The following is a 15,024-nucleotide window of genomic DNA, read 5'->3' on the forward strand; positions in this document are numbered from 1 at the left end:
CAGTACCCCCCCCTCAAGGGACGGATTCCAGACGTCCCAAAAAAAACAAACACGGAGAAAAAAAAAACACAAAAAATGAACCCCAAAATTGTCCAAGAACGAGGGTGGGCGGAAGGGGTCGGGAGGTGGGACCAAGGTCCGCGAACGAGACCGGTCTGGCGGATGTCCAGGGGGCCAGACCAGCGAGTCCCGACGGGGCCATTCGGGTGGACGTCCGGGAGGCCTGATCAATAAGTCCACCTGTGGCCATTCAGGTGGACGTCCGGGCGCACCCGAGACAGGAACGTGGAGCGGCGGCTGGTCGTCGAGCCCCGCCGAGACAGGAACGTGGAGCGGCGGCTGGTCGTCGAGCCCCGCCGAGACAGGAACGTGGAGCGGCGGCTGGTCGTCGAGCCCCGCCGAGACAGGAACGTGGAGCGGCGGCTGGTCCTCGAGCCCCGCCGAGACAGGAACGTGGAGCGGCGGTGGACCGTCGGACGCCGCCGAGGCCGTGATGAGAAGCGGCGGCGCATCGTCGAAGGCCGCCGAGGCAGAGTCGAGAGGCGGCGGCGTGTCGTCGTCCACCGCCGAGGCAGGAGCCAGGAGCGACCGTAGGTCGTCGAGCGCTGCCGGGGCAGGCCCTTGCGACGGGCGCAGGACAGGCGCCGTCGGATCCTTGAACGGAAGCGGACGCGGGACGGGCTCCGCCGGAACGTGAGCTTGGGGCGGACGCACAATGTGCTCCGCCTGAACGCGAACTGGGGACGGACGCACAACGTGCTCCGCCTGAACGTGAACCTGGGACGGACGCACAACGTGCTCCGCCTGAACGTGAACCTGGGACGGACGCACAACGTGCTCCGCCTGAACGTGAACCTGGGACGGACGCACAACGTGCTCCGCCTGAACATGAACCTGGGACGGATGCACAACGTGCTCCGCCTGAACGTGAACCTGGGACGGACGCACAACGTGCTCCGCCTGATTGTGAACCTGGGACGGACGCACAACGTGCTCCGCCGGGACATGGACTGGGGACGGACGCACAACGTGCTCCGCCGGGACATGGACTTGGGGCAGACGCCGAACGTGCTCCGCCGCAACATGGACTTGGGGTGGACGCAGGACGCGCACCACCGGAACATGGACTTGGGGCGAACGCACGACGTGCACCGCCGGAACATAAACTTGGGGCGGACGCGGAACGTGCTCCGCCGCCACATGGACTTGGGCCATCGGCAGGGCGCCGGAACGGGGCTCAGCAGCTGACGAGGAGCCGAGACGGGGCTCAGCAGCTGACGAGGAGCCGAGACGGGGCTCAGCAGCTGACGAGGAGCCGGGACGGGGCTCAGCAGCTGACGAGGAGCCTGAACGGGGCTCAGCAGCTGGCGGGGAGCCTGAACGGGGCTCAGCAGCTGGCGGGGAGCCTGAACGGGGCTCAGCAGCTGGCGGGGAGCCTGAACGGGGCTCAGCAGCTGGCGGGGAGCCTGAACGGGGCTCAGCAGCTGGGGAGGAGCCAGAGTGGGACTCTGGAGGCTGCAGCGGACGAGGAACCGGCACGGGGGGCTGCCGCTGACGAGGAGCCGGCACTGGAGGCTGCCGCGAACGGGGAGCCGGCACAGGAGGCTGCAGCTGACGAGGAGCCGGCACAGGAGGTTGCAGCTGACGAGGAGCCGGCACTGGAGGCTGCAGCTGACGAGGAGCCGGCACTGGAGGCTGCAGCTGACGGGGAGCCGGCACTGGAGGCTGCAGCTGACGGGGAGCCGGCACTGGAGGCTGCAGCTGACGGGGAGCCGGCACTGGAGGCTGCAGCTGACGAGGAGCCTGCACTGGAGGCTGCAGTTGACGAGGAGCCGGCACTGGAGGCTGCAGCTGACGAGGAGCCGGCACTGGAGGCTGCAGCGGACGAGGAGCCGGCACTGGAGGCTGCAGCGGACGAGGAGCCGGCACTGGAGGCTGCAGCGGACGAGGAGCCGGCACTGGAGGCTGCAGCGGACGAGGAGCCGGCACTGGAGGCTGCAGCGGACGAGGAGCCGGCACTGGAGGCTGCAGCGGACGAGGAGCCGGCACTGGAGGCTGCAGCGGACGAGGAGCCGGCACTGGAGGCTGCAGCGGACGAGGGGGCGGCATGGTCTGTGCATCTGACGTGGAGGCTGCAGCTGGCCGGGCGCAGCCGGGCCGGGCGGAGCCGAGACGGGGGAACTGATCCCTATCAGCCTGCCGCCATAGGGAACCAGGGGAACGGGAGACACGAGGTACCGAGGCTACAGGTGCTGGTGAACGTGAGCTATGATGCGCAAGGGGGACGTGACAAGGTGCGGAAAGCGACAGTGGACGAGGTGTGCGACGTGACTTTGGACGAGATGGACGACGCGTGGTGGAAGAGGAAGTGGTCTCGAAAAAAACAAATGAAAACGGTGTTAGGAATTGTTCAGGGGGAAGAAAGTGACTGATCTGTGCTAAATCCGGGTTACGCTGGGCGTCTAACTGATTATATATATACACTCGAAGTCATCTTCGTGGTCCGAGTCTACCAGAACGTGAGGGGCATAGTGCTCGAAATCATACTCATAATCGGGTTGGATTTAAAAGTGGGATGGTGAAAAGGTACGGTGCTCAAGGTCTTCATCATAGTCCGAATCAATAATCAGGTGAGGGGGTATGACAGGGAGGCCGTCGATTTTAATACCGTGACACGCGGAGGAAGCAACAGACGAGGTACGGGGCTGGTCGGCAGGCTGATGAGGGCGGTTGTCCGATCGGCGACGACGATGACGTCGCAGAGAGCTTCCCGCAGGGTCCGTAGTTGGTCGGAACATTCTGTCAGGTTTGCTCGCCGGTGGGCGAGGAGGAGGTGGACCCAGAGGTGCGAGGAAGCAGGGAAAAGGGTAAACTAAAGGGAATTTATTAAATTAATCAATGAGGACAAATAACATGGCGTGGACAAACAAACGTGGCAGGATGCAAAATGACTATGACGAACTAAACTTGACTAAACAGAACAAAAACCGAGGAACGAAGACAGTGACAAAAACTAGGGACAAGAGCGGGAGCAAGAACGGGAGCGAAGCGAGAACATGAGCGTGAACGAGATCAGGGAGCGGTCGTGACAGTCCAAATGAAGCAGCAGGAGTAATGTTCCGACAATGAGTTGTTGGGATGAGGTGTTTATATAGTCCAGTCATTAGGAGTGCGGATGGGCATCAGGTGTGTGAGCTGACGGGGAACAGGTGCGTGGCTGGTGAGGGCGAGGTGCTGAGGGGAAACGCCCCTAATCAGCAGATCAAAACAATAACAAGTGCACATGGCCGGGAGGTGAAGAAAACAATAACAAAACCGCATGAACATGAAAACAATAACAAAACCCCGGTCATGTCCGACGCGGATCATGACATACAGTGTAATGAATATATGTGGGTTTAGATCAAACTATACATTTAAGACATAAGTTCCGATGCCCAACTTGTATTTCCTGCTATTTACATCTAGATGTGCTAAACAACTCAGGACAGATCACCTATTGTTTGAAGCCACCCACTTTTTAAGTGAACAAATGTATAGGAACAGACATCATTCAATTAACTTAGTGAAAAATGCTTCATATTTGCTGGCATAACTGTCACTGATAATGACTGCATCAAGCCTGTGACCAATTGACTTCAACAGACTGTTCCCTCCTTTATTTGAAATGCTCTTTTAGTTTTTTTTCTAGGAGTTCCTACCTTCGGTCTCCATTTCAAGAAGTGAAATGCATGCATATGAAAAAGTAAGTGCATTGCATTTGTTACACATTCTGTAGTCATTGATACAACACATTTATGATTGGGTTATTTCCTCCTCTGGCTATCCATAGCAGAAATGAGCAGCTTCCTGTGGGGGAGGCGCATCCAATGGAATATAATTAGTGATTACGAGGCCGATGATTAAATATAAAAATAAAAAAAGTTAGTTGATGTGATAGAATTATTTTTTTTTTTGCATATTACTAAAATTAGCGGCACAGTGGGCAACTGGTTCACACGATGGCCTCACAGTGCAGAGGTCATGGGTTTGTTTCTGGCTCTGGCCTTCCTGTGTGGAGTTTGCATGTTCTCCCCGTGCCTGCGTGGGTTTCCTCCGGGTACTTCGGTTCACTCCCACATTCCAAAAACATGCAGGGCAGGTTGATTGGACACTCTACAATGCCCTTACGTGTGAGTGTGAGCGAGGATGGTTGTTTATATATGTGTCCCCTGCGATTGGCTGGTAAACCAGTTCAGGGTGTCCTTTTGCCCGAAGATAGCTGCGATAAGCTCCAGCACGCCCGCAACCCTTGTGAGGAGAAACGGTACAGATAATGTATGGATTACTGAAATCAATAGTCATTTTCTAAAATGTTTGAACATTGAAAAATCATTACATTCTACACACTGTCATTTTAAACCAGAATTAAAGAACTACTACAACGTTATATATTTTCATATACCTCACCATCAAAACAAATCATTTATGGAGACACACAAAAGAAAACAAAGCTAAGCCATTGGAGCGATAAAATTGAGACACAAAAAAAACATAATTGAGCAATATAGTGTTGTAAGCCTTGATGATGAGAATTCAGTTGTCATATTTATGGCCTCTTTATAAGAAGCACTTCGTGGACTCTGTACATGCGAATGAATTTTTACTTTAATGAGCTTAAGCATATACAACTAGCACATAAATTTTTAAATATACAGTAGCTGTCATTGCTACTGAAACCATGCGAATGTCCCTATTGTGCGCCAAATGAAAATGATCGTAATTTATCTTAGATTCCACCACATATTCAGTTCCTAAGTACAAGAAACGACATTACACAGTATTGGAAAGAAATCAAAATAGCGCCCTCTGGTGGGGCAAAACCCGCTGTCTTGAAAGCACGCACGGAGAGAGTAGGAAGGGAAGAGGGAGGGAGAAGAGGAGATTAATTGGACTGGAGAACAAGATAGAAGATAAAAATTAGACCGATCAAAATATAAAGAGAGAGGCGTGATTCGTCTGAATCCTGAAGTGTGAGCGTCTCCCCTGCAAAAGGACAGCGAACTCTGAACAGTGCAAGGAGCCAGACAGCGACGCGAGCAAAAATATTTTGCTGGTCGCGGCCATGTCAGACACCGGTGAGTATTAAACAATTAACCTATCTATTGATATGCACACGACAGATAGACAGACAGACAGATAGATAGATACATAGATAGATAGAGTGTATCACCTTGGAGGCATTTAATTTCCCCAGGCTATTTTTATTTGACCTAAATGGTTTAGCTGTGGTGATTATCGTATGCAGGACTCTTGTTTATCCCTTGTGAGCAGGGGAACTTCCTAAGCTGCAGTCATTAAGAGAGATAAACTGCTGATATCTTGTGCATGAGACATAGGGGTACACTACATGGACAGAAAATACACGGATGATCCATTCTTTTGTTACTCAAGGCACATTGATTTAGACCAGACATGTCCAAAGTCCGGCCCGGGGGCCAAACGCAGCCCGGGGTCAAACTTCATCTGGCCCGCAGCCTCTGTAATAAAATTAATACATTCTGGCCCGCACATATACAGTACTTAGGACGCTCTCTTCTGAATTGCTGTTCATAATTTACCCACTAGAGGCAGTATCACTGCGCAACATCACCAAGGGTGACCTTTACCCCCAATTTATAAAATGGCAACAATAACAAAAAAAAGGAAAGTTGACTGAGAGCAATATCAGTGCGCAAACGAAGAGGTACGCATCAGATATGAAATCTTTGGCTGAAAAGTTCACACGACGCTTTTGGGATTTTGCAGCTATTGAGAAGGATATCTCTCTTTTTTCATCACCTTTCTCCGTGGACACTAGTGATGGGTAGATGAGGCATCCTGTATCGTTTCGACACAGTGACACAATGTATTGACACTGTGTTGACACTGTGTTGCTGAATACTGACACCTGGTGGACTTGCAGGAAACATTTGACAGGGTCATCTGACACTGATCTGTCAAACTAATTTTATCCAATTCCATTGATTAGCGACGTGATGTGTTTTTATATATCCTATTTCGTATTACTTTCCATCGCACTAATTATTCTCTTATCTAATTTATATATTTAACTGAATTATTGTTGTATTGCACTGGAGAGGGGAGCTCTCTAATCTCGTTGCACACTTGAGTACAATGACAAAGGGATTTCTGATTCTGATTAGGCATTTGCTTTCACATTATTTTTACATACACGCAATTTCATAAAAAAATCTTTGATATTCGAGACGCGGTTGATAAATTAAGAGAACATCTGTCTGAATGCCCAAGTAAAAGTGTTGTGAATGACAATGGACTCATTGTAATTAAAGATTTTTATTCCAAAAAATGAGTTTCTCCAGCGTTTTGTTATTCAGTCTATTTCTTTTTTTGAGGCAATTTCCACCGCCTTTGAGAGGATCCTCTCACAAGGCACTGGAGAGGCCGGTGTGCACAACGCCTGTGTGGCTAATATAAATAGGTGAGGGAACGTTGCCTCCATGGACTTCCAGTATAAGAGCGGGTCTTCCGTACGTGCAACGTGTCCTGCTGACATATAGCGCAGCACCTCTGAGTGCGCATCAACAGTGATGTCTTCCATCTTGCGGATATTTAATGCAAAGTAACGCGCCAATAACTCGATGCTTGTTTTGAGCGTCCATCCTGTTGACAGATGCGCTTCCTTATGAACACAGTTTGGCGCGCGACCGCTGTGTCGACACGATTCTGGTAGTGGTCACGTGACTTTCTCAAAGCAGTACGCGCACCGACACGGGGTTTGCCCTGGAAGCTCGGCGCGCATATCGACGCCTCGGTGTCGTTGGACCCATCACTAGTGGACACAGACAATGTTCCAGCCCATTTACAGCTGGAGCTCATTGAGCTGCAGTGTGACGCCGAGAGCCGCAGTCGGCACCAGCAACTTTCTCTCGACAACTTTTACCGACAGCTGGTTAAAGGCAGGTTTAGAGAGATTCGAGAGTTTGCTAAGAAAATGCTGAGCTTGTTTGTGTGAAAAGACATTCTCGGTTATGAACTTAAATCAGAGTCGTGTGAGGACACGGCTCACAGACTCTCACCTGCGAGACATCTTGCGCATCAATACCTCTGCCTTTGAACCAGACCTGGCCTTTGTGCTGCAGTCCAGATCTCAGCATCACCCGTCACATTCATGCAGGCAAGTCATTTGTCATTTAAATAACTCTCTGACTTAATTTTGTTTTGTTCAGTCACAAATTCAGACAAGTTGTCGGTTTTCATTCCAGAATAAAATGTTCAATCAACATTTATATTTGATATGTCATATATATCAAATTAGTCCTGCACTTGTGGATAATCATTTCTGTCATTCAAAAATTCTGTGAACATTGAACTCCCATGATGATATAATCCATGTTCAAATATTATTTGCACTCAAGAGTATAATTACTTCTGTTTAAGAAAAAAAAGTTAAGCAAATATTCAATTGCATGTGATATTCATGTTTCAAATGAACCAAAATACATGTTTGATGGTTTAAATGAAAATAAAAAAGCAAATGTGAAACACAGAATCGCTTGCTAAAATGTGTTTGAATATATTGTTGTTTATATAGTGAATGTCAGCCGAGGTCGCCCCCCACCCACATTTTACAACATGCAAAAAGTTTGGACATCCCTGATTTAGACAATCAAATCATTAAAAAAAAAGTAGTAGTTTTTTTTCGCTCAAAAATTCAAAATATATTATCCAAGGAGAGTTTTTAAGTAAATTGTACTTATGTGGTATAAGTTTATTTAAAAACCATGTGTGAAGTAATTTCAGAACATGTCAAATCAAATCTTTGTCACACGTAATGTAATTACATATAATACAATACAATTCAACACAATACAGAGCGCAGTTTTGATCGCGTCTGTGAGCCTTAATTTGAAGGTTCCCGGACCCGATCAGCTGTTTTAATACACGTCACATGGAAGTGAAACAGCACTGACGATAGCTGAAGTGACAGCCGAAACTGTCAGTGAGGTAAGACTGTTTTGCTTTCAACCAGAAAAAAGTTTTTTTCTGTCTGAAAAAAAAAAGTCGTATATATATATATATATATATATATATGTATTGAATCGTTCGATACAGTTGTCACGGTTCGGTGCGCACTGGAGCGAACAATACGCAAAATGTTATGACGATGAGGAGCAGCGCTGTCTACTGTGCCTTTTTATATGCTGCATTGGCAAGCACAAAGCCATTCACTTTACGTTACTGCCCCTCCCACACTCATTTTAGCCCAAGCTGCATGGGAAGCTCGCGAGTGGTTGCAACATGATTACAAGCATACCTGAAGTGGAAGAAGCTCCACCAAACTTCACGTCTAGCATTTGGAGGAAAATTAGTTTTCAAGTATGCACCAGATGAAAAGCGTGTCGTGGACTATAACTTCAACAATAGGTCGCAAGTGTCACACAACGCATAAAGTAGCTCGTGGAAGCACAACAAACATGGTAACATTTTTACGCCGACATCCCTTCGATGTGAAAATGAGTGGACCGATTTCACCAATAGTGCATTTCCTCATTTGTACAACAAGACGAGAGTGTATAATAATCACACGAGACACGGTGAATTCTTGCTAACACTTCGTTTAGTCATCACCTGGAAGTTCCTTTCACCACACTTCAATACAAAGTAGGATGGGACATGTAGTCCCAATTACCTATTACTACACCTCCTCCTTTTAGTTGAACGTAATCCTACACGTAAACAGGCATAATTTGCATAACCATTAAAGTAATGTAAACATTTTCTTTCTGTTCTAAACATTGACAGAAACACCATATTTTTTTCTTTTTATTGTTCTTGACAGCATTTTAAACTACTTGCTTTCCATTTAAATGAACAATCAACATCATTCACAAATCCAATCTATCACGAGGCCTCACGACACGACCGAACCTCGTAATAGTCCCTGTCGGTCTAAGGTGACTTCGGTTTCTCCTGAGAATCCCACTGTCAGTCTCTACCATGTAGGATCTGGGAGTGTTGGCAGGTCCATGTACTGAAGACGCTTCCAATGTAATCCAAACTTTCTGTCCCGTTGTTAGTTGTGTGAGTGGTCGTGTCCAGTGTCTCCGATTGTAGTGTTTTTCCTGCTCAAGCCTCCGTTCTTACTCCTTCTTCCGAAAGGTCAGCCAGTCCGGCCACTTGGGATCCAGCTAGGTAGTAAATTGAGGCAAGGTCGTGCACAGGTTTCTTCCCATTAAAAGCTGAGCAGGCGAGAACCCGTGTTCCAGAGGGGTGGCCCTATATGCCAACAGCGCCCTGTGAAGATCCATGTCTTTTTTCCACAGGTCCTTGACTGTGCGGACTGCACGTTCGGCCTCTCCATTGGCCAGGGGGTAATGGGGGCTGCTTGTGACATGGGTGAACTGGAACTCTTTCGCAAACTGTTTAAACTGCTCAGATGAAAACTGTGGTCCGTTATCCGATATCACCGTCTCTGGAGTTCCGTGTTGAGCAAAGGTCTCCTTGACAGCCTTGATAGTGACTTCTGCGGTCATGTTTTAGTTGTGCAACTTCAATGTACCTTGAAAAAAGTCAGCAATCAAAATATAATGCTTATTTCACCATTCGAACAGATCCATTCCAACCTTCTGCCACGGGCGGTCCGGAAGTGGAGTGGTTAACAATGGTTCCCGGTTCTGTATTCTGTATTTTCTGCATGTTTCACAATCACCCACCACTTTGTCTATCGATACCGAGATGCCGGGCCACCATACAGATTCCTTGGCTCTTGCTCTGCATTTGGAAATCCCCTGATGGCCTACATGCAGACGTTGCAGAATGTCCGCTCTCAAAAGTGGTGGGATCAAAAGTCTTTCTCCTTTCATGAGAAGACTGCGACACACATTTAAGTCCATCCTGTGTGGCCATTACACTTTGAGCTCTGGGTCTAGCTTGCATTTCTCTGGCCAACCTACACAGTAATAGTCCCTTATTTTCCTGCACAGCCCATCTTTTTCCTGTGCGGACCTTATCTCTTCCAGCCTTTTGTCCATAGCTGCAAGACAGCTAACAAGAGTGTCCACGAAAACCTCCACGCCTTTTTCCAACTGTAGATCTCCTGCAGAGGGCGGACTTCCAACTGGAGCGCGTGACAGCGCGTCAGCTGTGACTAGGGTTTTTCCCGGAACATGGATGATCTTGAAAGTAAAGCGCAGCAACCTAAGCCTGAATCTTAAGATGCGCGGTGGAAGGTCATCCAATTCTCTTGTGCTCAAAAGAGGGACCAGGGATTTGTGGTCTGTTACCAGAGCGAATTGTAGCCCCATGAGATAAGATGAAAGTCTCTCACACACCCACGTGACAGCAAGCGCTTCTTTTTCTATGTGCACATCGCGCCTCTCAGTGTCTGTTAGTCCTCTTGAAATGTATGTCACTGGTCGCCACGTGTCGTCTGAATGTTTTTGTGTGAGTACAGCTCCAATAGGTGATGCATCTGAAGCAACTCTTGTTTCTGCGGTATTGGAGTACTGAGCGAGCAACTCAGGACAGCTCAGTATCTCCTTAAGTTTCTGGAACGCTGTTTCCTGTGGCTCAGCCCAAATCCATTCATTTCTCCCCTTTTGCAGCTCCTTAAGCGGTGTAGTCGTGGTAGCCAGCTTTGGCATAAAGTTGGCGAGGTAGTTTGCCATGCCCATGAGACGTCGCACATCTTCCACACATTTTGGCTGTGGGAGCTGCTGGATAGCCTTCACCTTTTGCGGGGCAGCCTCAATGCCTTTATCTGAGACCTTGTGTCCAACAAACTAGATCTCGCTTTTAGTGAACTCACCCTTCTCATTAAGAGTGAGGCCCTCCTTCTGGAAGGTTTGAAGCACACGATCCAATCTCTGGTCATGCTCCTGCCTATCTCTGCCATATACAAGCACATCATCAGCATGACAGATTACTCCATCCAACTCTTCCAGCATCTGCGACATCCTCCTTTGGAAATGTTCTGGTGCCGATGCTATGCCAAAAGGAAGGCGGTTAAAATGGTACCTCCCAAACAGCGTGATGAAAGTTGTGAGTGGCCGTGACTCCAAAGCGAGCGGGACTTGCCAAAATCCAGAGCGAGCATCCAACTTTGTAAACACTTTGGCATCTTTCATTATAGCAAGAGACTGATCCACTGCAGGAAGAATATGCCGTTCTCTTTTCACTACATTATTCAGGGGAGTGAGATCCACGCATATTCTGAGTGGCTTGTTTCCTGGTCTGGGAACAACAACAATGCCAGAACACCATTCTGTAGGCTCAGTTATTTTTTAAATAATTCCCATTTCTTCCATCCTCATTATTTCTTCCCTGACTGTATCCCGATGGGGAAGAGGAACACGTCGTGGGGCAGAAAGAAACAGGTATGGCTCCTTGCTCTAGCTCAATGCGATAAGGCTCCTTCAACTTGCCCAAACCCCGAAACACTGTTGGGTATGCTGCCCTAAAATCTATCTCAGTGTCTTTGACTGCGTCCACCCTGTAAACTAACCCCAACGCCTCACAAGCTGGTCTACCTAACAGTGGCTGGACTAAACCTGAAACTAGGTAGACGTCTTGAGATGTGCAACGACCTTTTGCTGCCAACTGTGCCCTAAAGCAACCCTTTGCTTCAAGTGGGTAACGAGCTGGCCCAAGGAGTTTCTTTTTAGATGGGAGTAGTTTACCATCCCTTTCGGGTTTGTACAGTCTCACGGGCATGGACGTAACATCTGCCCCTGTGTCAAGTTTAAACTGAATATTTTCCCCATTTAACTTGACCTTTTTAACCCAGGGCTTCGACTTCACTGTATCAATCTCGCCCAAGAACACACATTCCTCACTGTCTGAATCATCTTGGTTTTCTGTGACTTCCCTTAGTCCTACAGCTTCACTACTGTGACAAATTACAGCAAAATGCCCTTTTTCTGGCATTTTCTCCACTGTACATCTCGGCTGGACAATCTTTCCAAGAGTGTTTGTTCTTGCAATCGCACTGGCTGCACTCCTTCCTTGGTACTTGCTTAGTTGGAGTTTTGCTGTGTAAAATCGTTTGCTGCATCTTCACAGTTTCACTATGCTTGACTTTTTGTATAGCTTTGGACAGTGTTAACTCTGAGTCCATTTGTAGCTGTTCTGACAGTATTTTGTCCTTAATTCCAACGACAATCCGGTCCCGTATAAATTCCTCTTTAAGCACTCCAAATCCACAATTTTCTGCTAGTTTATATACTGCTGTGATAAATGACTCAGCCTGCTCGCCATCTTTTGACATCTGGAGTTGAATTGTGCTCGTTTAAAAATGACGTTTCCCACGTAGTGGTTTTCAAATGCTGCTTTAACAGCTTCATAGTGCTTCTTATCTTCAGCAGTTAACGGCAAAACCGCTAAAACGTCATCAGCTGCGTCTCCCATCGCAGACAGCAGTGAGTTTACCTGATATTCATCAGTTTTTCCATTTAACGCAGTTGCAATACGAAACCTTTCAAATCTTCTGATCCACTTTGGCAAACCTGACGGACAGGAAAAGTCAAATGGCTCCTGGGTGGATAACTGCAACGTGGTCGCCATCTCAGCTGATGAATCCCTGGTTTCTTAACGTTCAGGACATCAGCTTGAAGTTCCTCTCTTTACTGTTCTTTTCCGTTGCCGAACGTGCCGTCCGGAGCCATATCCTAGCAACGCGGCAAAAATAGCAGCTAACGCCGAAGCTACCAGCCGTCGTCTGTAGTTTGAGTTTTTTGGGAGGGGTTCCCTATTTTTGGGTGAAAAACGCTTATCATCACTGTGTTTGTGAAGATTTATTTTATTTTTTTTAACACACTTTCTCTTTTCGTGTGTTTTCTTGACTTGTGTTGTTGGTCTATGTTTGTGATTGTGTTTTATAGACTCGCTGACTGATGCACTCCAGGCTATCAGTGTGAGTACAGAACTCATTGAAGAGGAATTGAAACCTCATTTGGACACAATTCTGGGTGCTCTGCTAGGAAAGCGTAAGTTAAAAGTAACTCACACAAACCATACACTGTGGAACTTCAGTTCAGGAACATAATTCAGTCTGCAACTCCAACTGAAATGGTCACGAACCACGGCAAATTAAACCATTAAAAAATTAATGGAAAAAGAATGAATCCATCTAAGCACCAGACCCTGTCACCTTTGCATGTGGTCTATGAAGACACCCCCAAACCGATGTGCCTGACCGTGGATGAGTAGTAACGCAACGCCCACCTCTGGTCATCATATTTCATTCATGAAAATGACAACAGCGAGCATCAAAACCCTCTGAGTCGTAGAAATAGATTAATTGGACGCATTCTTACCATTATCATTATTATAATTTTAAAATCATGTCACTGGCCTTCAAGCAGCTATGAGGTCAGCTCAATATGTGAATGTGACATGAACATGAATTTTCCTGAATGGCCGGTTTATTTCTGTGCCGATCCTGGCCCACAACAACGCCTCGCCCCCCTTTCAACAATTACGTTTCAGCGCATGACGGCTTATTGTTTAAGGGACTGAAATTATCTGTATAAAATAGGCGCAATGCACTGTGCTGGAGAAAACTAAAATCATCACTTGAATTGATTTTAAATTTTGTTTTTATTTTGCCTTAATCCAAAACGTTTTGTTTTGCTTCTGTCCTGGTCCGTTTTTGTCCTGTCATGTTTATGTTTGTTTTTGTCCAGCTGGAGTGGGGGCGTTTCCTTCCAGCGCTTCATTCCGGGTCATGTCGTCATGGCTGGAGAGACGTGCCCACCAGCCACGCACCTGTCACTCGTCATGTTCTTGATTACACGACTACTTAAGGACTCCATGCCGACTACTCAGTGTCGGAAGATTCCCCTTGCTCATGCTCATGATCCCAAGCTGCGAATTGTTAGACGTCTCGTTTTTGCCTTCCGTGGTTTATGTCCTTATTTCATTTGTAAGTGTTTTCTTTGATAATTGATTATTTCATTTGTGCTTTTTCGTGAATTGGTTTTCCTCGTCCTTTAGCAGCAAGCGATTTTCGTTTCGTTTTTTGTTCCTTGCCTTTTGCAAGCGTTTTTCATTCCCTTCATTATTTTCCTGATGTGTTTTTCCACCAGCGTCCTTTGTTGCACTTTGTCGGTCTCGCGTACCAATTATACTTTTGTAAAATAAATATCTTTGTTACATTCATTTTCTGTGTCTGCGCTTTAAAGAGTCTTTACCTTTTTCCAGAAGATTCTGGAAAAGCATAACAGAATCTTCCGACCATGGATTCTGCGGACACGGAAAAGATTTACAAGGCTTTTGCCAGCCAAGGATGAATGGTGGGACAGCAGGAGACTGAACTTGCGGATCTCCGTAAGTGCAGTTGGCCAGCTGGCCCAACGTTACGAAAACTTAGAGACCCGCATAGGTAGTTTGCACTCACAAGCTATATCGGGTTCCAATCTGAAGTCCTTTTTTGTCATGCCCTCCAGAGCGGCCCCGATTGTTCTTTGGTTACCCTGGTTGAAGACTCACAATCCGGTGATAGCATGGGATAGGCTGTCAATTGAAAATTTGAGCCCTTACTGTTATGCTCATTGTTTACGCTCGGTTGAAGAAGGGCTGAGTTTCCGTGCCACGCCACCTGAAATTATTTTCTTAGATAATGTTGCTGAAGTTTACCATGATCTCTGCTCTGTTTTCAGCAAAGATCGTGCTTAATCCTTACCTCCTCACCGACCATATGATTGCGCCATCGAGCTCGTTCCTAACTCGACGCTTCCTTCTGCTCGCTTGTATAAGGTATCCCAGCCCGAGCAAGCAGATTTGAAAGAGTATATCACCAACTCCCTTGCTGCGGGGTTGATTCGGCCTTCAAAATCCCCCGTGGGATTGGGATTTTTTTTTCGTAGAGAAGAAAGATAAGACACTACGCCTTTGTGTGTCTTACAAGGGCCTGAATGATATCACAGTTAAGAATCGCTATCCGCTTCCGTTGCTGGACTCAGCTTTTGCTCCGTTGCAATCCGCAACCGTGTTTTCCAAATTAGATTTGCATAGTGCTTACCA

At 47.4% G+C, this 15,024-nt stretch overlaps 1 protein-coding gene across 9 annotated transcripts in view; it reads left to right on the forward strand.

Annotated features, from left to right (window-relative positions):
• The first annotated feature begins 4,408 nt into the window (after window positions 1–4,408).
• LOC148331436 (rap1 GTPase-GDP dissociation stimulator 1-A) overlaps window positions 4,409–15,024 on the forward strand; it is a 39,701-nt gene continuing 29,085 nt past the window's right edge. The window contains exons 1-3 of one of the 9 annotated variants that reach the window (XM_088304121.1): window positions 12,882–12,986; window positions 13,686–13,924; window positions 14,203–14,328. In XM_088304121.1, the coding sequence (XP_088160247.1) occupies window positions 14,292–14,328 (37 nt within the window). In that variant the 5' untranslated portion in view covers window positions 12,882–12,986; window positions 13,686–13,924; window positions 14,203–14,291. Of the gene's footprint in view, window positions 5,118–12,881; window positions 12,987–13,685; window positions 13,925–14,202; window positions 14,329–15,024 lie in introns of those variants that run through there. The other 8 variants (XM_088304124.1, XM_088304123.1, XR_015845004.1 and 5 more) reach the window with 8 other exon arrangements.

Source organism: Idiotropiscis lumnitzeri, chromosome 9 (assembly GCF_059441095.1).
Source record: "Idiotropiscis lumnitzeri isolate Australia: NSW breed Sydney's pygmy pipehorse chromosome 9, RoL_Ilum_1.0, whole genome shotgun sequence".
NCBI classification, from domain to species: Eukaryota; Metazoa; Chordata; class Actinopteri; order Syngnathiformes; family Syngnathidae; genus Idiotropiscis; species Idiotropiscis lumnitzeri.